Here is a 19,652-nt window from a genome sequence, read left to right as displayed (position 1 = left end):
AAGCCAAAAAACCAAACCAAACCATCCTTGGCCACAGAAAGCTCAGGAAGCACTGGGTTGAGGGAGAGGGGTTAGATTTGAGGTCTTCATAGGCCTTGGGAGAAGGAAGCATCATCACATGGAAATCTGGAGATGCACCCTGGCCAAGAAGAACTTGGCTTAGGAAAGGAAGGGTGGACAGACCCTAGAGAGCTGTCATGAGCCTGTTGTAATGATAAACACAACCCTGAGCTGAAGCTGGGGCCACAGCTGTAGAGATGGAGAGGATTTAGAAGGTGGAGTTGAGGACATCGGGTGAGAGAGGACCCTGCTGTACTGTGGATGATGGAAGGTGATAGCAAGGCTCTCGGCTGTGCAGCTGATTGACTGCAGGATGATCTGCTTCCAGGCACCGCCCAGGAAAGGTGCAGGTTTCAGGATGCAGACAATATGGGATCCAGACTTGGATGGACTCCCAGCACGGCCTTCTCGTGCCTCAGGAGGGAGATGGACGTAGCAAACAGCAATGTAACAGGCGGTCTCTGCCCCCGTGTGCCCTGCACTGCTGGCCGTCCACTTTTCATGTGCGTTGACTCGTTTTATTCTTGCCTATTCAAAATGCTAGTATTGGCCACATCTTTCAAATAAATGAATGGACTGGATGCACAGGGTTCAGATAACCTTCCCAAAGCCACCTAGCTGGCAAATGTGGGCCTTGAGGTTTTTTAGACTCAGCGTTTCTGGAACCAAGGGACTCTTCAGGGTCTCCCCTGGAAAGAGAGAAAAACTACAGCAATACAGACGTAATTTTGGGAGACAGTGGCATTAAAGAATATGCAGGGAAGGAAGGACTGTGAAAAGGTCCCAGGACAGAGCAGCATTTGGGTGGGTGCAGAGGGACAGCTTCCAAGATGTCCAGCTGAAACACTGAGCACCCAGCACTTGGGATTTTCAGAATTAGATTATATTACAATCCACAATGTAGTGCAGCCATTCTGTAAGTGATGTTCCAAATATGACCAACTAAATCAAAATATTTGACATATGTGCAAATAAAAGCAGGTTGCAAAATGTTAGGAATTGATTTTCATTTCTTAAATGGGGAGGAGAGCTGTGCGTGGTTCCTTGAAAGAAAATGCTAGAAAGAATGACACTCGTGTGCTCACTTGTTCACCCGTGCTTTCACAAATGCATCCAATGAGCACGTATTTTTAAACAGGGAAACATTAAGTGGGTGGGGGTCTGTCTGAAGAGCCCTGGGGGAGGGGCTTAACTGGGAAAAGAAGAGGTGTCCCCACAGGTCACATCCACTCCTGGAGCTTCAGGGAAGAGAAGGCGCAGATGGAGTTGCATGTGGCCATGTTGGGGTGGCCAGGACTCTGGCAGGCAGCCAGTGTCCTCCTGAGTGTGTCCCGTGGCTGAGGTCTGCAGTCCATGCATCCTGTTTTCCTGTCTGTCTGTAGTGGTTTGGGTCCTGTTTTGGCAGGACCCAGGGCCTGCAGTCCTTCCCAGGAGTGAAAGAGCTAGTTGTTGCTTTTCATTTCTTCCTTTTAAGATGGAGAAAATATTTTGGGCTTCTCACGAGGGGCTTTGAAACCCTGTCATGGAGAGGACCCATCACCTCAAGCTGGTGGGTGGTGTGCACCCTGTTTGCTAATAAACCAAAGCAGGACCCTCGTGTCAAAATGCTGGAACCAGCTGGATCAACTGGGACCCCTTCCTGCATTTGAGCTGCCCTTTCCACTTCCCAGCCTCATTGGCACCCAGACCTGAACTGGGAGGTGGTCCGCATGAATTCCTAAAAGTTGGAGTGGGCATCTAGGGATCAGGGGCAGATACTTCTTCCTTTAGTCCATGAAGACCAAGAATCCCTTGGCCACAAATCCACCAAAGACACAACGCAGGGTATGAGAGTGGACAGTGCGTGAAATGTGAACTTGAGACCATGAATTCTGCCTGCGTGACTCCATCACAGCCTCCTTTTTTTCCTAAAGCAGGCCCATAAAGTGCTGCCAGCCAAGCAGAAATCCTCCTCAGGACCAAGGCTCGCCTTCCGTCTGGGCTTGTCAACAAACCCCCTTTATGAGTGGAACAGGCCTCTTGTATGTGTCGAGCTCCTGGCTCCTCACCGAGTGCGCTAGGAGCCAGGCGAGGCAAACGCTGGGCGCTGTTTGCTGAGTGAGTTTATTGCCTTTGCATAATTTATGAGCTGGAGGGTTGACCATCATTCGTCTCTGCCAGGGGCTGGCACTCGAGGCTCCAGAGAGCGGAGCTGTAAATTGGATGGTGCGCTCCTGCTGAGCTCACGGCAAAGTCCTCGGGTCAGTATGGGAATTTAATACCAGAAATGGAACTGTTTTCTCAGCGCACCATGTGGGCCCCGGCGCAGCGGAGACGGTCTTGGCAGACTCCACGGCTGGCCCGCCGAGGAGCTGTCACTCACCCGCGTGTTGTGTGGGGAGCCTGAGCATTTTTAATCGGCTTGGCATCCGTGCTGCTTCCATAATGGATACCAGTAGGTCTCAGTTCTTCACCATATGCTTAGCTCTGGAGACAAGGTGCTTCTGGGTATATCAGTAATTACTTGATGCAGAATTAAGTGGACCTTGAAATTAGAACTGGACTGTTGGAAAGCAGGAAGCTTAACACTTTGATAGAAATAACCATTCCCAGGGACATCCTGCTGTTGGGACAGGGGCAGGCATCGGTTCTCTCCCAGGCTCCCCAGCACTTCTCCCTCGTGCACACAGAGCCTCAGGGGTGTGGGCAAATGCTCTGCCGCAGCCCTCGGCTGTCCCTGATCACCTCCCAAGGAGACTGAGCATCTGGAGAAGGAGCCCGCCTGGCAAAGAGCTCCTCTCCTCCTCACTTCCTGCACCATGCCTTGCCACTCCTGAAAACGTGCCCAGGACTGAGGGGCCTCCAGGAGGGCTCGATTAAAGGCAAGGTGAGGTACACTGCGAGGAGAACACCGCTGTCCTCAACCATCTGTTGGTTGGGGCCTTTGGAGGCTTCATTTCACCCATTTTCTTCCTCAGCTCATTTGACTTATTGTAGTAGAAAAATCCCTCATCAGGCTAAAGAGCTTGGCTTAAGGTCATCTGAGGCTGGTAGAGGGCTGGAGGGGTGTGGTTGTCCTTGGTCGAATCGTGGTCACTGATAGTTAATGATCCTGTGGCGCTCAGGAGCTGGGAGGAGGGGGAGGACACGTCCCAGCCCTCCAGTCTGTAAGATCACAGTGCAAGTCCTCAACTCCTCTTGGGTGGAGTGCTGGTGTGAAAAGAGGAAGTAGTCACCAAACTGTCCACTTGGAGTGGGCTCTTACATCACCTTCCATTGAAGATGCTCCAATAGTGGCCTAAGTAATATCACTTACTGTTTTCTGAACGAAAACATCCAGAGGCAGCTGCTCTGAGGGGTTCAGTGGCTCCACTCTCCGCCTTCCCTTCCCTTGCAACATCCAGCCTGTGTACTTAGGCTTTTTGCCACAATTTTGCAAGATGGCTGCTGTGGATCTGGACATCACATCTCACACAGTCATGTTGAAAGGCAAGTTGCAGATGGTTCCTACCTTTTTCTTTGCATTGAGAAGATCTTTTTCTAGAACTCTCAGCAGACTTCAGATCTCATTTTTTTAAATTTATATATGACATTGGAATGCATTATAATTCTTATTACACATATAAAGTGTAATTTTTCATATCTCTGGTTGTACACACGGTGTATTCACGCTAATTCGTGTCTTCATACCTGTACTTTGGATAGTAATGATCATCACATTCCACCATCATTAATTACCCCATGCCCCCTCCCTTCCCCTCCCAACCCTCTGCCCTATCTAGAGTTCGTGTATTCCTCCCTTGCTCCCGCTCCCTACCCCACTATGAATCAGACTCCTTATATCAAAGGAAACATTCAGCATTTGGTTTTTGGGATTGGCTAACTTCACTTAGCATTGTCTTCTTGCAAATGCCATGATTTTATTCTCTTTTATTGCTGAGTAATATTCCATTGTGAAAGGAGAAAAAGAATACCTACATTTTCCACCTCAGAGGGTCAGGACTAGGGAAAGGGAGTTACAAGTGGCTGTGGGTGTTCACCCGGCAGTGGCCACTCGACAGTACAGCCGCTTCCCGTTTCTGTCCATAGCTCTGTCAACGCCCATGTCCAGGTGGCCACACTGAAAACCTTGGTGTCACCCTAGACTAGCCCTGGTGCTGGCCTCCCATCTCCATGTGTCATTGAGTGCTACTGGTTCTCCTTCAGGTTGGCTCCACCATCTGTTCCTCCCTCTCCCACGCCAGGCCCTCCTGGGTGACGGTGATTACTGGGTGACAACCGGTATTCAGTGCAGATGACTCTTAGCATGGGGTGACCTAGTTCGCCCCTGTGCATCCTCTCTCCTCTACCCCACCCCATGCCAAGAGCCCTCTTGATAGAGTGTGCTCTGAGCATGCCACAGCCCTGCTAAACCAAGCCTAGCTGAGGGCATCCACTGTCTTGGGTAATGCTCTCACAATGCATAGCATTATTTTCTCAGTGGCTGTTGAGTGAGTGAATGGATATATTTATCTGCTGAGCATTTTCTCTAACAAAACACACTCCCTTTTTTAAAATCCAGTATTGATTTACAGAACTCTCTCGATGTTTAAAAAGAGGTGTTCTTTTTCCTTGACTCGCAATGGGGAACCCAAAGCTTGAGTTAACTATCCTTCTCTGGCTGCCCCACAGCCAGCTCCGCAGTTGGAATTTGAGACTTGTTGGGCTTGGTGTGGTCTGTGCCCCTGGTGGTTCCCTGCCCAGGCTGTGGGTTTGTCACCTTGCCCTTCCGTGGCATGTTTTCTGCAGGGAGTGTTCCTTCTGTTCTCGGGGGTCACAAATGGAACCTTGCCCCTTATATTCTGTTTCCTTCAATATTGAAAATGCAGTGCCCAGAGATTTACCTCCTTTCCTTTAGAAAAGCACCAGGAGAAATTCCCGAAGTTGAAGATAGAAAGTCTGTCATGAAATTGATTTTGCTCGGATCCCATTTAGGAATCACATTTCCTCCATCCGTGGCCAGGCTGGCTCCTACTGGGAGCCCCATCTGCTGAGCTGTGCTGTGGAGGGGCTCACGGTGGGACCAGCACCTGCTGCCCTGACTGTGAGGGAGCCCCGAGGCACAGGCGTCAGGTGGCCTCAACAGGACAGCATTCCACCTCTGCTACTGTTCCCTCACCCTTGGGCTGAAGAAACTGCAGTTCACAATATATTTCCTATTTCCTTTACTTGTCTTGCCCTTTTCAGGAGCAGAAATAGCAAAAGCAAAAGCATAGTCATTGCACTAACCTTTATTCTCTTCTCTTCATTTTCAGTGTGACAGTGACAGTGACCAGGAAGAGAAGGTAAGACACACCCCCCCCCCCCGCCGTGGGCATAGTACCCAACAGGCCGTGAGCACCATGGTGCTCCTTCAGGCAGCCGTGGGTGGGGTGCCAGCTTCTTGCTGAGAGCACCTGTTCCCTCCTGAGATGGGCATCATTCACAGTGATGCCCCTGTAAGAGGCAACATGTGTAGCTTGTGAGACCCACTGTTTAAAACAAGCTCCTTAACATTGCATGCATGTGACACATGTGACACTGTTCACTTTATGGAAGGTGACCCAGCACATTTTTAAAGAGGAAATCCTGTTAGAATCCATGGTGGCAACATTGAACTTGCTAGCTGTGAAGCCATTTTCTGCCTTGCTCTTACTGGCCTGTTTGCTTCCTCGGGTTTTCTGTATGTGTGGCCTTCCTAACAGAAATGTCAAGGGCAGTCTGTCCAGACATCCCATGGAGGTTGGGGTGGGCAGGTGGGAGCTGCTGTCTTCTGTGGGTGGATGGCCGGGGGAGGGCGGTTCTTCCAGCAGGTGCAGCCTCTGTATGTCCAGATCAGCATGGATCCAGAAGAGAAGCTCAGTATTTGAGCTTCCAGAAGATTGGACCACAACCTGGTAAAGTGAACTTTCTGCTGCCTGAAACAAAGTGATTATGTACTTGGTCTCTCTTTCTCCCTATCCCAATCTGCCAACCAAACTCCTCTGAGTTTTTATTGCTGTTTTATGTTTTTAACAAAGTTACCTGAGCATCACGTTTTCTATAATGCTTGTCCCAGAAGGAGGGACGGTCCTGGCCCCCTGTTTCCGAGTCTGTGCTCTGACTCTGAGCTCCTAAGTTCTTGCAGATTTTACTCAGAATCCTGCAGTTGCATTTATTGAGCTCTCTGCGTCCAGCCCAGGAATTTTCCCTTCTTCTCTGTGCCGGTCTCCAGGAGAGATCCAAAGGCTCTTGTTCTGCACTGTCATTAATTTGAATTCAGCATATGTAGCCTGTTATAAAATGCGAGACATCATCATTTGAGCAGGTCAAGCATATTCAGATGAAGACAAATGGTGCTTATTTGATTTCCTTAAAATCAGGAAATGAAAAAAGTGCTCTCTGGAGAAATCATGTTCTGCCTGACTTGGATGATAGACCAATGCATGTCCCCCAGATAAGAACAGACTCTCGCCTGGAGGTTTTTATCTCTGAAGGACGGCCAGGACTGTCAGCTTGCTGACATGTGCATTATCCATGTCACTTTAAACAAAGTGACCTATGGAAGGGTGCGCTGTGCTGTGACATGGTAATGGGCTGTTGGATGACAGGGAGAGTACACTCTAGAAGGGGCTGTGGGTTATTCTTTTGTTTAACTGACAAGTAGGAACTTCCTCCCTCCAGCCCCTGCGAGTCTCAGCTCCTTGGAAGTAGGACCCCTGGTGTCTCAGGCAGCCAGTGTGTAGTGGGTGCCAGGGACGAGTGGACAGCAATAATGCTTCAGCATTCCCAGTATGGTCAGTGCCCACTGAACCACTAGTCACGTTCACACATGGCAGTTATCATCTAGCTCTGTCAGATGTTACTGGCACCCAGGGAGGACAGGAACCTTCTGGCCATTCGAGGAGATCTGTGGGTGGTGGGACTGTCACTTCCCAGGTCTGGCACTTCTCCAAGTAAATGGGCCTCACGCAGGGTTTGACCACCAGGCAGACTTCCTTCTCAGGAAGGAAACGTGGATTCCAGGGGCATCGAGGTCAGCAGTGGAGGTGGGAGGGTGCTGTGGTGTGCTCCTGAGTCGTGGTCTTGGCTGCGTGCTCAGGTCCCTCGGGAAGCTCTTCCAGTGCCAGTGCCTGGGCCTCCCCAAGGTCGACTATCACAGAGGTGGTCACCTAGCTCTGGTAATTTCTAGAATTAAGTTACTTGTGGCTGTCACAGGGAGCTGGGGGCCACGGGCCTTCCTGCATGCTGCAGAGCACCCTGGGTAGGCCTTGGCTGTCACCTGGATTCCTGAGCCATCGCCGGCTCTCCTGAGTGCAGTAAGAAGCAAAGGTCCAAGTGAGGGGGTGGTGGGAAGGCAGCACCCCCCCACTCAGCTTAGAGGACTACAGGGCAGTAAGGAAAACTAATAGGTGCACACAGGGGTGGAGCACTCACCTGGCACGCAGGAGGCCCTGGGTTTGATCCGCAGCACCACGTAAAGATAAAATGAAGGTATTGTTGTCCATCTACAACTGAAAAATAGATATTTTTAGAAAAACAGATGATTACAGAGAAGACAAGGGCCTCAGGGGTGTCCCCACCCTCTGTGCACGCTGTGCCTCCTTTGCACGAGGTGCTCCGGCAGGTCTTAACTGAAAGCCACGCCAGGACCGGCACTCTGCATGGGTCCCTGCCCTGCCACTTGCCTTCTCCTGGGGGTTCCTGGCAGGAACAATCAAGCCTCTGTCATTGAGCCGGGCCTCCTCGGCCCTGGGGTAGTTGATAGGGTCAGCCTTCTCCTTTTGGACTAAAATGGTCTGGGTTTATTACTACCTTGAACCCCGTCCTCCCAGAATTGTCTCCGCCAGAGCCTAGCCCTGTCGGCCTCCTGTGTGGCAGGCCCTTGGCCATGCACCTTGGAGCCCCAGAGCTCCCAGGGCAGCTCTACTGTATGGCTGGGAGGACCGCAGATGCCCTCCGTGTCCTGAGACCCCTGCGGGGAGCCCACCAGGGATGCTGTTGGAGGTAACAGTGAGCCTCCTGGGGGCCCACTGGGAACTCTCTCCAGAAGACCTGTCATCCCCCTACTCCACAGGGATCTGCGAGCTGGCATCTAAAATCAGGGGACTGTATTTCACACAGCCGCCTGAATTAAGATAAACTCTGCTTTCCTCTGATATGAAGATGTAATTTATAAAATGATACCTTACTAATTAATGTGGCAGTGACTGAGAAAGGGGCTGAAGAGGAGCGCGCTAAATGCAGGAAGCAGGCTGTGCGCAGAGAAGGCTTTGAGACCCTGGGCCGCGTCTGCCCAGCCGCCCCCAGCACGTGAACGCGTTTCACATTATTGTTGAGAGCCTGAGGATGCTGGTACTGAGCAGAACCTGGGTGGGGAATCAGAGAAGACTGCGAGCACTCCACCTCCAACCATGGGTTGTTCTCTTGTAGTTAGAGAAAGAGAGGCAGCACTTGGCACCTTAATCACCCGAATTAAGCAATTATTCCAACCCCCACTCAAAGTGAATCAGCACCAGGAGAACAAAGAGGCAGCGTGCGGATTCCATGTATTTGGCCTATGTTTCCCTTTGTTTCCTCATGGTCTCCACCCGAAGCAGCCAGCCTGGGTGCTAAGCAGCACCCATTGGTTATGAGGTTAATGCAGACATGGAAAGTAACCCCGACTGAGCCATGTGACCGCAGAAGGGAAGGCGTATTGCCCGGGTGCCATGCCCTGGGCTTGTCTCTGACTGCCCCTTTCTGCCTGATGGCCGTGGGCAACCTGGCCTTCTCATCCGCTGAGGGGAGGATACCAGCTCCACCCATGTTCTGTGACAATTAAATGGAGCCTCCTGGCCCAGTCCTGACCTGTAGTAAGTGCCCGGTAAGCGTTAGCTCGCCTGAGTCCCACCTGGGAGGTGGAGAGGGAACCGCCTGGGAAAGGAGGAAACTGCCATCTCCTTGAAAGCTCTGGCTCCGCAGGGAACCTACCAGAGTGTCCCACTCAAACCTGAGGTCAGCTCCTGTCTCGGATGGCGTTTCTCCTGGGACAGCTGATGGGAGTGTTATTGCACTTTGAAGGGTCCCCAAGCAGTGTTTTTGAAGCCCCTTATTCAAACATCAGGCTTTGCTCTGGGCGGAACCTGGAGCTGAGGGCAGCGTGCCGTCTGGAAGGACAGCAGGATGGTCTGAAGCCTTCCGTGTGTCCCCTCAGCAGCTCTTCCCAGATGCCAGAGCTGCTGGGTCAACAGGCGGAGGTTCTGAGTCAGGGCTCCCAAGTGGGGCGGGGCATCCTAGGTGGGCACTGTGAAGCTGAGTTGGGGAGGCCTGCCTTGTGTGTGTGAGGCCCTTGGAGCCCCAGTGCCCCACACAAATGCCTCCTAGGTTGTATTTGGCGCACAACTGGGTCTGAGACCCACGACTTAAATGCCAAAAAGAAATATTTTTCTTTTTTTTTTAAGCATTTTTTATACCTTTATTTTATTTATTTTATGTGGTGCTGAGAATCGAACCCAGGGCCCTACACATGCGAAGCAAGCGCTCTACCACTGAGCCACAACCCCACCCCACCCCCAAAAGAAACATTTTTCTTTTCCCATTTTTAGTGCTCTTGAAACTTCTCCTGCTTACCAGAAGGCCTGGGAGGCTGCAGAGTGGTCAGGTGTGCGCCTCTGCGGGCACCTGGAGGGCCCTTGCCTTAGGTGGCTGGTGTGAACCTATGTGCAGTCCGGCAAACTGCCTCACGGAAATGGACTGTCCTCCTTTTCCACCTGCCTCCTGACTGCAGTTCCCCTTGGCTAACAGCCGTATGTACATGGCAGTGAGGTGGCTGGGCTCCTGCGCCTGGCCCCTGGACAGCCACTGGGACGCTGCCTGCTGTGAAAGGAGAACCTCGGGGTTCCCACGTCCACTCTCCCTCCCGCGCAGGCGCACACTTTTTGCACGACCTCATATTTTGATCCATGTTCAGCTTTGTGGTTTTTGCATGTTGTGTTTACTTGTGTGGGGAGATGGCAGCTCCTAAGAAAGCAGCGGAGAGGCCAGCGCTTCTCCCCCGCTCAGCCCACACCACGGCCCACTTGGCCAGGGGGACTCAGGAAGTGCTGAGCCTTCAGACTGGGGACGTGGCTTTGCTTACAGTGGAAGAGGCCCACCCCTGCCTGCCAGGGTTCACACCGGGAAGCTTGTGCGCCCTCAGCAACATTCCAGAAGCCCGGTGGCCCTGGCGGTTGCTTGAGGCGCCCCAGTGCTTGGTTTTTGAAATAAGATGGATTCTGGTCAGGAGGCAATGGAGAGGCGCTGCCCTGTTTTGCAGCTGGAATGGAATTTTCTTCACCCTTTCAAATTTCACAGTAGCAAAGCAAACAGGCACCACCCAGGGAAAGAGCAGGGATTGGGTGCTGGCCTTTCTGTCCCCAGGGCTCCATGCTTGCTGAACTCGCAGTTGCATCCGGGTGCTCATCTCCGGCGGGCGGGGCTGGGCGAGCCTGGACTAGACCCCAGCACCTTGCGCCCCTTGGGGTCTGTTTTCCCACCCCGTGAGCGGGTCTTCTCTTGCGGAGGCTTCCACGTTTCTTCTATAGTTCCCCTTTCTCATAAAACATTTCCATGCCATTTTAAATTCCCTGGTTTTCCCACCGCTGTAGGCCGAGCCCCAGGCACTCCCCATCATAGATGCCTGTCTCCGTGGTGTCCCGCTCACACTCTCTTCCCCTCCAGAGCTACATCTGGGTTAGCTTGATATGTCATTGTTCCTCCAAGATCATCATATTTCCAGCTGGCTTAATTACAACATATCCTCCAAAATGCCTATTGATACCATCCTTGGATTAAATTTCCACTGCAAATCATTTTAAATCCCGAATCTTACTAAATTTTAGTGTTTTCAGGCCCAACTAAAAATTGTTTCACTCATACTTGAAGTGTACATACAACAATCTGTCAATTCCTATCATATCAATTATGAGGAAAAAAGCAGATTACAAGTGTACGTATTTTTTATTAAATGTAGATCAACAAAATAAAAACTTAGGAATTACTGAAAATTTGTCAGACATCTTCAGCTAAACTTGTATTTCTTGGAATGAATGCTGAGAGTAAAGGACAGGGCCAGGGCAGGTGCATAGTAGGTAGGGTGGAGACACGCAGAAAACCTGTGCCTTTTTATTTGTTGTTTTTAGATATGCATGACAGTAGAGTATATTTTGACATATTGTACCTACAGGGAGTATAACCTCTTCTAATTAGGATCCCATTCTCATGATTATACATGATATGGAGTTACACTGACCATGTATTCATATGTGAACATAGGAAAGTTATGTCTAATTCATTCTACTGCCTTTCCAATTCCCATCCCCCCCTCCCTTCCCTTCATAGCCCTTTATCTAATCCAATCCAATCTACCCTCCCTTGTTGTGGGTTAGCATACACATATCAAAGAAAATATTCAGCTTTTGTTTTTTTGAGATTGGCTTATTGGCTTATTTCACTTAGCATGATATTCTCCAGTTCCATCCATTCACTGGCTAATGCCATAATTTCATTCTTCTTTATGGCTGAGTAATATCCCACTGTGTATATGTACCACAATTTCTTTACCCATTCTTCTGTTGTAGGAAAGCTTGGGTATTGTGAATTGAGCTGCTAAAAGCATTAATGTGTCTGCATCACTATAATATGCAGATTTTAAGTCCTTTTGGTATAAACCGAGGAGTGGGATAGCTGGGTCAAATGGTGGTTCCTTTCCAAGTTTCCTAAGGAATCTCCATACTGCTTTCCAGAGTGGTTGCATCAATTTGCATGTATAAGTGAAATGTATACGTGAACCTCTTTCCCCACATTCTTGCCACCATTTATTGTTGCTTGTATTCTTAATAGTTGCCGTTCTGACTGGAGTAAGATGGAATCTCAGTGTAGTTTTAATTTGCATTTCTCTAATTGCTAGAGATGTTTTTTCATATGTTTTTTCATATTTTTTTGACCACTCGTATTTCTTCTTCTGTGAAGTGCCTGTTTAATTCCTTTGTCCATTTAATAGTTGGGTTTTTTTTTTCTTTTTTGATGTTAAGTTTTTTGAGATGTATCTATATAACTCCTGGAGATTAATGCTCTGTCTGAGGTGCAGGTGGTAAATATTTTCTCCCATTCTGTAGGCTCTCTGTTCACATTCTTGACTCTTTGTTTTGCTGTGAAGAAGCTTTTTAGTTTGATACCAGCCCATTTATTTATTGATTCTTGACTTTACTTCTTGCGCTTTAGGAGTCTTGTTGAGGACGTCGGCTCCTAAGCCAACATGATGGGCCTGCATTTTCTTCTAGTAGGTGCAGTGTCCCTGGTCTAAGGCCTATGTCCTTGATCCACTTTGAGTTGATTCGTGTGCAGGGTGAGATACAGGGGTTCAGTCTCATTCTATGACACGTGGGTTTCCAGTTCTCTCGGCACCATTTGTGGAAGAGGCTAACTTTTCTCCAATGTGTTTTTGGTGCCTCTGTCTAGTAGTGTGAGATGACTCTATTCATATGGGTGTCTCTGTGTCTTCTACTCTGTCCCGCCGTCTCCATGTCTATTTGGTGTCAGTACCGTGCACTTTTGTCACTCTCGCTGTAGAATATTCAAGGTCTGGTACTGCAATACCTCCTGCATCAGTTTTCTTCTGTTGCTGTTCTGAGCCTCTTATTTTTCCAAATGAATTTCATTACTGACTTCTCTATTTCCATGACGAACATCATTGGAATTGTAATAGAAATTGCATTAGCACTTTTAGTAATATGGCCATTTTGACAATATTAATTTGCGTATCCAAGAACATGGGAGATCTTTCCTTCAAAATATGTGTTTCTAACTCCTCCTCAACAGCTTTGTGGCCTCAGGCAAGTTACCTAAAGGTGCCCTGTCTTGGTATTGTCATCCGTAAATGAGGCTGAACTCGGTGACCTAGCCTCAGTGACAGATGACACGAGTCCTATTTTTTCAACATAGCTGTTTGATGTTCATTCACAGGGACTGAATATCCTGATTTTTCCATATAGCTGTATACCCCCAAAGCATGACAGAACCCAGATGGAAATTATTTTGTAGTTATTTTTCCCTTTGCTAAATTTCATCTCTCTTGAATTCCTAAGAGAGAGTAAGCACAGTAGACAGATGTGGGCACATCTTTGCAGACTCTGTACCATGGAGGGGACTCGTACCTGGGCCTGATGTCTGAGCCCTCACCTGCTTATTGATTCATCCAGTCGGTCACACAGGTCCACTCGCTTGGCATTTCCAAGCATCTGCAGATGAACTTTCGTGAGCGCAGCAGTGGCTTGACTGTGCCTGTGGCCTGTGGCAGCTGGGCATATCATAGGCAGCAGAGCAACTGGTTTCCTCTCTGCCCCTCATCTCCTGCAGGTATCTGGGAATGCATGGGAACTGGTGAAGATCTAGGTGTAACAGTGTCTGATGAGAACTGATGAGACAAGCAAGTGAGCATTATTTGTCCTGTAGAGGAATTCTACAGCCATCTGAGGTCAGTAAGGAAGCCCTGCTGCCTTCCCTTTGGATGCGCAATCGCCATGGGCTTCCTGGCTTACAGAAGGGAAGGTGGCCAAGCCAAGAGGCCAAGGGGGATGAGGGCCGTCAACCCCGCACAGTGCACCCGGAGACACAGGCTGCCAGAGCGTGGAGGCATCTGGGCTACTGTCGCCTGGACAGGTGGTCTGGCGGGGCTAGTCTGCCCTTTGGTGCCAGAAGTCTTTCTTATTCTGTACCAGGGCTGGGGAGCATGCTGTGCTCCAAGAAGACACAGAATTTCTTTCTGGTCACACCCATGAGTACTGTGTGCATGGGGTTGCCTCAGCCAATGCCCCTTGGCAACTTCTAGAAAGCAAGATAGTTGCACATATCACTGTCATGCCTGGGCCATTCAGTGTGATAAAGAGAGTGAAACCCAGTGTTAGGATACATTGTTAACTAGCCAAACGCTACACCTTAAAAGTCCCCAAATTTGGTCATGAGTGGACTTTTGACAAAGCGGTGTTACGTCTGGGCAGGTAAAGTGGGCCATCTCTGGACATCATGGGGATTGTCTCTGTCTTGTTCAGAAGTGCTGGCTGTGGACCGGCTGGACCCATGCAGTTACCTGAACGTGGCCAGAAGCAGCTTCCTCCACTGTTGTCGCAAATGTCCCTTGTGTCTGTGAGGCACATGCATGTTTTGGAGGCAGAGGAAGGGAGTGTTTGAAGTAAGGACTGCCCAGGACCCTGGGATGGATGGTTGCTGTGCCCAGGGGCTTGATTGGGGCCTCATTGCTTTCTGGAACTTTTAGGGATTTAGATGCTACCAATTTCTTGTGGCAGTAGAAAAATGAGGTCAGGGTCGATAATAATAAATAAAGACCACTCCACGTTGAGGAACACCACATCACTGGAAACACTGCTGTACACGTCGTCTTAGGCAGCCTGTCCCAACACTGATCGTGGGATCTGTCTGTAATGTCTCCTACAGCAGCATCTGCAAAAGGACACTGCCTTCTAAAGCAGCTGTCGCCATCTTGCAGATGAAGAAAGGGAAGTTTCATTGATGAAACTGAGAAGGGAACAGTGCCCCAGGAGTCCAGGCCCAGAGCCTCCCAATTGTCGACTCCCAGGTCAGGGCAAGCTGGGGCACACCCCCGGGCCTCTGGGAACCAGCACCATCTCCCACTCTGACCCACCCTCCCAAACAGACCCACTCTCCCAAACAGACCCACTAGCTTCTAAAAATCCAGACATGGCGGCTCCACAGGAATCACTGAGTAAATTTAGTTGGTCCACTAAGAACTTAGATGGACAGGCCTTCCTAAAGTGTGACTTTTTTTAAATCTGGAAAGTAATTATTCAAGGCCAGAAGGGAAAAGCCATGTACAAGGATTGTGTGTGTGTGCGCGCGCGTGCATACGTGTTTGTAGAGCATTTGGGGGGTTGTTTTGGTTTTGGTTTTGAGGTAGGGATCTCATTATGTTGCGCATGCTGACCTTGAACTCCTGGGCTTGGGTGTCCTTCTGCCTGAGCCTCCAGAGTGACTGGGACCATGGGTGTGCACCACCTCACTTGGCTTATATCCGCACCCCAGAATATAGACTGTATATATTTTGACTCTTACATGTGAGTGGCAGAGTCAGCCTTGTGGGCCACCATAATTAACTGGGGATACAGGCTACACCAACGGTTGCCTAAACTTCAGGCATATTTGGTCATGGGATTCAGTCTTTTTAAGTGTACACATATGTGTGCATGTGTGTGTGTATATGATCAAACATCATTTTTTTTTAAACATTTACTTTTTAGTTGTGGGTTGACACAATATCTTTTTTATTTTTTTAATGTGGTGCTGAGAATAAAACCCAGTGCCTCACACATGCTAGGCAAGCGCTCTAATACCCCAGCCCCAACACCAATGTTTTATGGAATCATAGTTTCCCACACCTAGCATGTACCTGACATAGAGTAAGTGCCCTGAAAATATTGGTGCTGTACCTGCAAATCGGCCCATTATCTTAAGTCCCAGAACAGAAAAGGACCTGCCTTCATCACCCAGGTGGTCTGCAGAGAGCTGAGCCACAACAGGAATTTATGAGCTTCCGGTCCAGGGCATCTTGCCTCTCTGTGCCCCTCTCCAGGTTGTCTCCCTTCTGTGGCCAGCACACAGTGTCCCCGTAACTCCTGACTGCACCCCGAGGTGGTTTTGCTCCTGGTCCCTGTTCTCCCTCAGGAGCCCTCTGGTCTGCCCCAGATGCTGACTTGCACTCTCGCAGAGGGTCTCTGGTCCATCCAGGCCACAGCCTTTCCTGTCTGGCAGCAAATGCTACATGGAGTGTTCCTGCAGCCCAAGTGGCAGTAAACATCTGAAGCAGCCATGTCCGTGTTAAAGATTATGTATTTGCCACTAAGGGGAGAATATAGTGTTTATCGGCTGGAGTGCGTGCCGGCTGAGCTGATTACGGCACCGCACTCTGTCAGCCAATGATTTGTCCTGTCCTTTATCATCTGTGTCACTCAGCAGTGTGCTGGCAAAGGGAACAGAGAGCCCCCTTCCTTCTTTTTTTTTTTTTTTTTTTTTTTGTACCCATTTCGTGTAGAAAATTTGTATTTACTTTGGGAGTGTAATTTGTTCCTCATGGATAATGTGACCCTGAGCGGAGCTGGATCATGGGTTAGTTGAAGTGATATTTTCCGCTAATGGTAGTCGTACATCATTGCTGTCAGCTCGGGTTAGGAGGCAAGCACATTACAGCTCCATTTTACCTCTGCAGGCATCTGGGATTATTTGCCATAACCGAGTGTGACATGACCGCACTACAGAGTGCATTAAAATTTTACTGGCTTCTCAGGCAAGTTCCCGGCTGCAGTGTGCGCTTCAGGCAGGGACTGTGATGGACCCCAGGGCCCTGCCTTCCTGCTCAGAGGTGCTGGGGGTGGGGGCGTGGCCTAACAGGAGCTGCCCTTCTCTTGCCCTGAGAAAAGAGCCAGGGAACGACTGAGGAGGGGCTCCAGGTGTGCGCCTCTTGGCCCTGGTCACTGGCAGGTGACTGGCTCTTACAGTGGCCCTGCAGTGTGCCTTCTCCTGAGCTTCAGCCCCTAGGATAGACGGGGATGACTTCTCCTCCAGGGAGAGCTAGGGAAGCGGAGGTCCCTGCCAGGCCTGGACGGGGCATTGTTCCTGTCGGCCTGTGGCTGACTAAAGAAGGAAGCAGGCATTCTGAGCCGATAGACGTGTCCCTCTCTGCAGCTGGGCCAAGCCTGCTAGTCTCATGAGCCCGAGGACCAGTGTTCAGCACGGCGCTTCATACATCACCTTGTCCTCACACTGACCTAGCGAGCGGGGCATGATTACTTCCATTTTACTTATAAGCAGAAGGAGGGTCCAGGAGGTTTCATAACTTATATCAAAATGCTAGAAGAAATGGGTCTCTGACTCCAGAGCTGGTGAGGTTCCTAGTGATCCTGCTATCCAGGGGTAAAAACAGTTCCAACTTAAATCACAATACCTACATTGACTCGTTTAATCTGCGCTGCAACCCTAACAGTAGACAGATGATCTTCATTCCACAGAGGAGGAGCCCAGCCACCGAGGCACAGGCAGCATGCCCAAGTCTTCACCTAGCTAGAGGCAGAGCCAGGCTAAACCCTGCCACCAAGGGGGTGCCAGGCAGTGCTGTCAGCCACTGAGCAAGGTGCTCCCTCATGCCACGTTCCAAAGAAGCCTGAGCACGGGTAGGAAAAGACCAGGGAGAATGGGAACATGTCGAAATAAAAGGATATATTCAAAGAGTATTTTATCACTTTCAGTTGTAACTCCTCTAACATCCAACAAAATATTGCTCAGAAAAGATGTTCTGTGATGAGCTTTAATTAAGTAATAAGTCCCATTTGCAGTTAGCACATCACCTGCATGCAAATGGTGCTTCTAAGGTACTTGAAAGGCATTTAATTTGAAAGGTTAAGACAAAGCAGTAAAATGCTTTCTTTTATTTTGTTTTGCAGCCTTTGTTAATCTTATTGGAAAAGACTTGAACATGAACTTAGGTTGAACCATGAGATCTTTGAAAGGACAGTTTAAGGATTCCTCCGGTCCGTGAGTGGGATGTGGGCCAGGGTCTGCAGCCTGCCAGACAGAGTGAAATGAGCACAGAATCCATGGTGCTGAGTACTGGGTGCCAGGTGCACACATGTGCCTCAGTGTGGACATTACTTTTTGTCCTCCCAGAAACACCTCGGCTCACAGCCTTGACCCCTTGTGTTCCTCTCTTCCAAGCTTAGGATGTTACCCCTCCTGGACAGAGAGGACAAGCTGTTCTTACCAGTGGCTGTATACAAGGTGGGGCTGTAATTCAACTTACTCCATAAACGGTACTTAAAGTGAGTTCAGCCTGTACCTGCAGGGCAGTTTTTAACGTGCTGCAGAGGAGCCATAGACAAGCATGGCTCTTCTCATTGAGAAATGTAAAATTAAGTTAGCACACTAAGATTTGTGTTCCCTGGCCCCAGTCCCCTTGCGGGCTCACAAGCACACACATTGATCTTGCCTGCTAGATTACAGTAGGTCCCAGGGATTGACCTGAGTTTCTCCTCTGGCCTTAGATCCAATCACTCAAGTAGTAAAGGATAAGAACAGAGTATCGATCCAGTCATCCAGCAGTCATTATCCCTCTCAGATGGTCTGTTTAGAATGCAGCAATAATTTAAAGCAACACGTTCTCCAGGGACAACAGGACCACACATGCAGATGATCCGCTTTACTTAAGTGAGGTGGCACTTGTCCTCTCACCCCGTCCTGAGCCTAGGATGACTGCAGGCTGGCCTACTTAAGAAGAGTGGACGCTGAGAAAACTCAAGAGTGTCTCCCAGAATCAAGTACCAAGCAATTACTCATTAGACAGGGCTTCGTCAGCCCACTGTCACTATGTAAAACGGATGTGACTGCTCGTGGTGGACGCCAGGAAGGCCTTTATGGACCATCGGGCCATTTAAAACAGCCCTGGCTTTGTTTACGTCAGGGCTGCTTTTTAAAAGACGATTTTTCTAATAACATAGATCAAACTCAGTCCGATAGGTAAGGAAATGTGTAGGCCTTTTAAATTCAAATAAACTTTAAAATCCCCAGGCCATCAGGACAGCCTTGATACCCAGTGCGGCCTCAGAAGCACTGAGTGGGGGCCAAGGGCCCTCCTCACTCATCTTTGCAGCTTCTTCCTGCCACTTCAAGCTGGTTAGCTCTGAGATGTGGTTTCTCCTTTGGGTGGAAATCATCTTCCACCAGCAGAAAAGAGACAGGCTCTCCTTTTCTTCCGCGGGCCCCAAGATCTGAGGAGGGGCTTCGGTTGGCCAAGACCCAGCTGGGTTCTGGGGGAGGTTCTCCAGGGAGTCTGTGGGTGTTCAGGCCTGATGGCTGTGCTCACTGTGGTCCAAGAGTGCTGTTCTGGAGGGCAACTCTACGAGGTGCCAGAGCCCTAGCCAGCAGAAGGCCCCAGCCGGGCAAACCGCAGGACGCTCTGCAAAGCTTAACCTGACCCTCCTTCCGTCTCGAGGAGGCTCTTCCAGGCCCCACTTCTTGTCAGCCGGAGCAACCATCTTGGTCACCCAAAGTTAGCACTTTGAAAGAGATTGCAGGTCTGGTATAGGAATACTTCCAACTATACTTAGCAGTTGCCTAAATATTCTGAATGTTCTAAGTCCTGTTCACAGGTTGGCTCTACCTTACTTAGGCTGTGAGAACTGTAGCAGGCACAGGATTTTATAAAGGGAGAGTTCATGTGTACGCAAACTTAGAATAGACGGAGCTCATTAATATTTTAGCTACAGTCAATGATAGGCTGCTCCCCACTATACCAGACAGCCACCTTGAGAGACACAGAGGCCTTTTAAGTCACTGGGATGCCAATTAGTAAATTACTTATCAGGGTACAAAATGAAACCTACTTTTCCAAAGGGATCGTAGCCATCCCAGAGCACCTAATTTGTGTCCAGCGCCGTCCTTCTTCAACTGCAGCGGGCAGCCTTGCGGAAATGCCTGTCCTCAGGCTGGAAAGGAGGAGCTCCTTCCTCTGCAGGCTTGGCCCCTTCTGTGCTGCGCCGAGCACTGTCCTGGGAACCAGGAGGGAAAGGTCGCAC

At 49.6% G+C, this 19,652-nt stretch overlaps 1 protein-coding gene across 2 annotated transcripts in view; it reads left to right on the top strand.

The window, feature by feature from the left end:
• Auts2 (activator of transcription and developmental regulator AUTS2) overlaps positions 1–19,652 on the top strand; it is a 1,053,970-nt gene that overhangs the window by 761,752 nt on the left and 272,566 nt on the right. For both annotated transcript variants that reach the window (XM_077802807.1, XM_077802806.1), the window contains exon 5: positions 5,334–5,363. In XM_077802807.1, the coding sequence (XP_077658933.1) occupies positions 5,334–5,363 (30 nt within the window). The remainder of the gene's footprint in view (positions 1–5,333; positions 5,364–19,652) is intronic.

The sequence above is a fragment of the Urocitellus parryii genome, chromosome 9, assembly GCF_045843805.1.
Source record: "Urocitellus parryii isolate mUroPar1 chromosome 9, mUroPar1.hap1, whole genome shotgun sequence".
NCBI lineage: Eukaryota > Metazoa > Chordata > Mammalia > Rodentia > Sciuridae > Urocitellus > Urocitellus parryii.
This window is presented reverse-complemented; position numbering and strand designations above follow the sequence as displayed.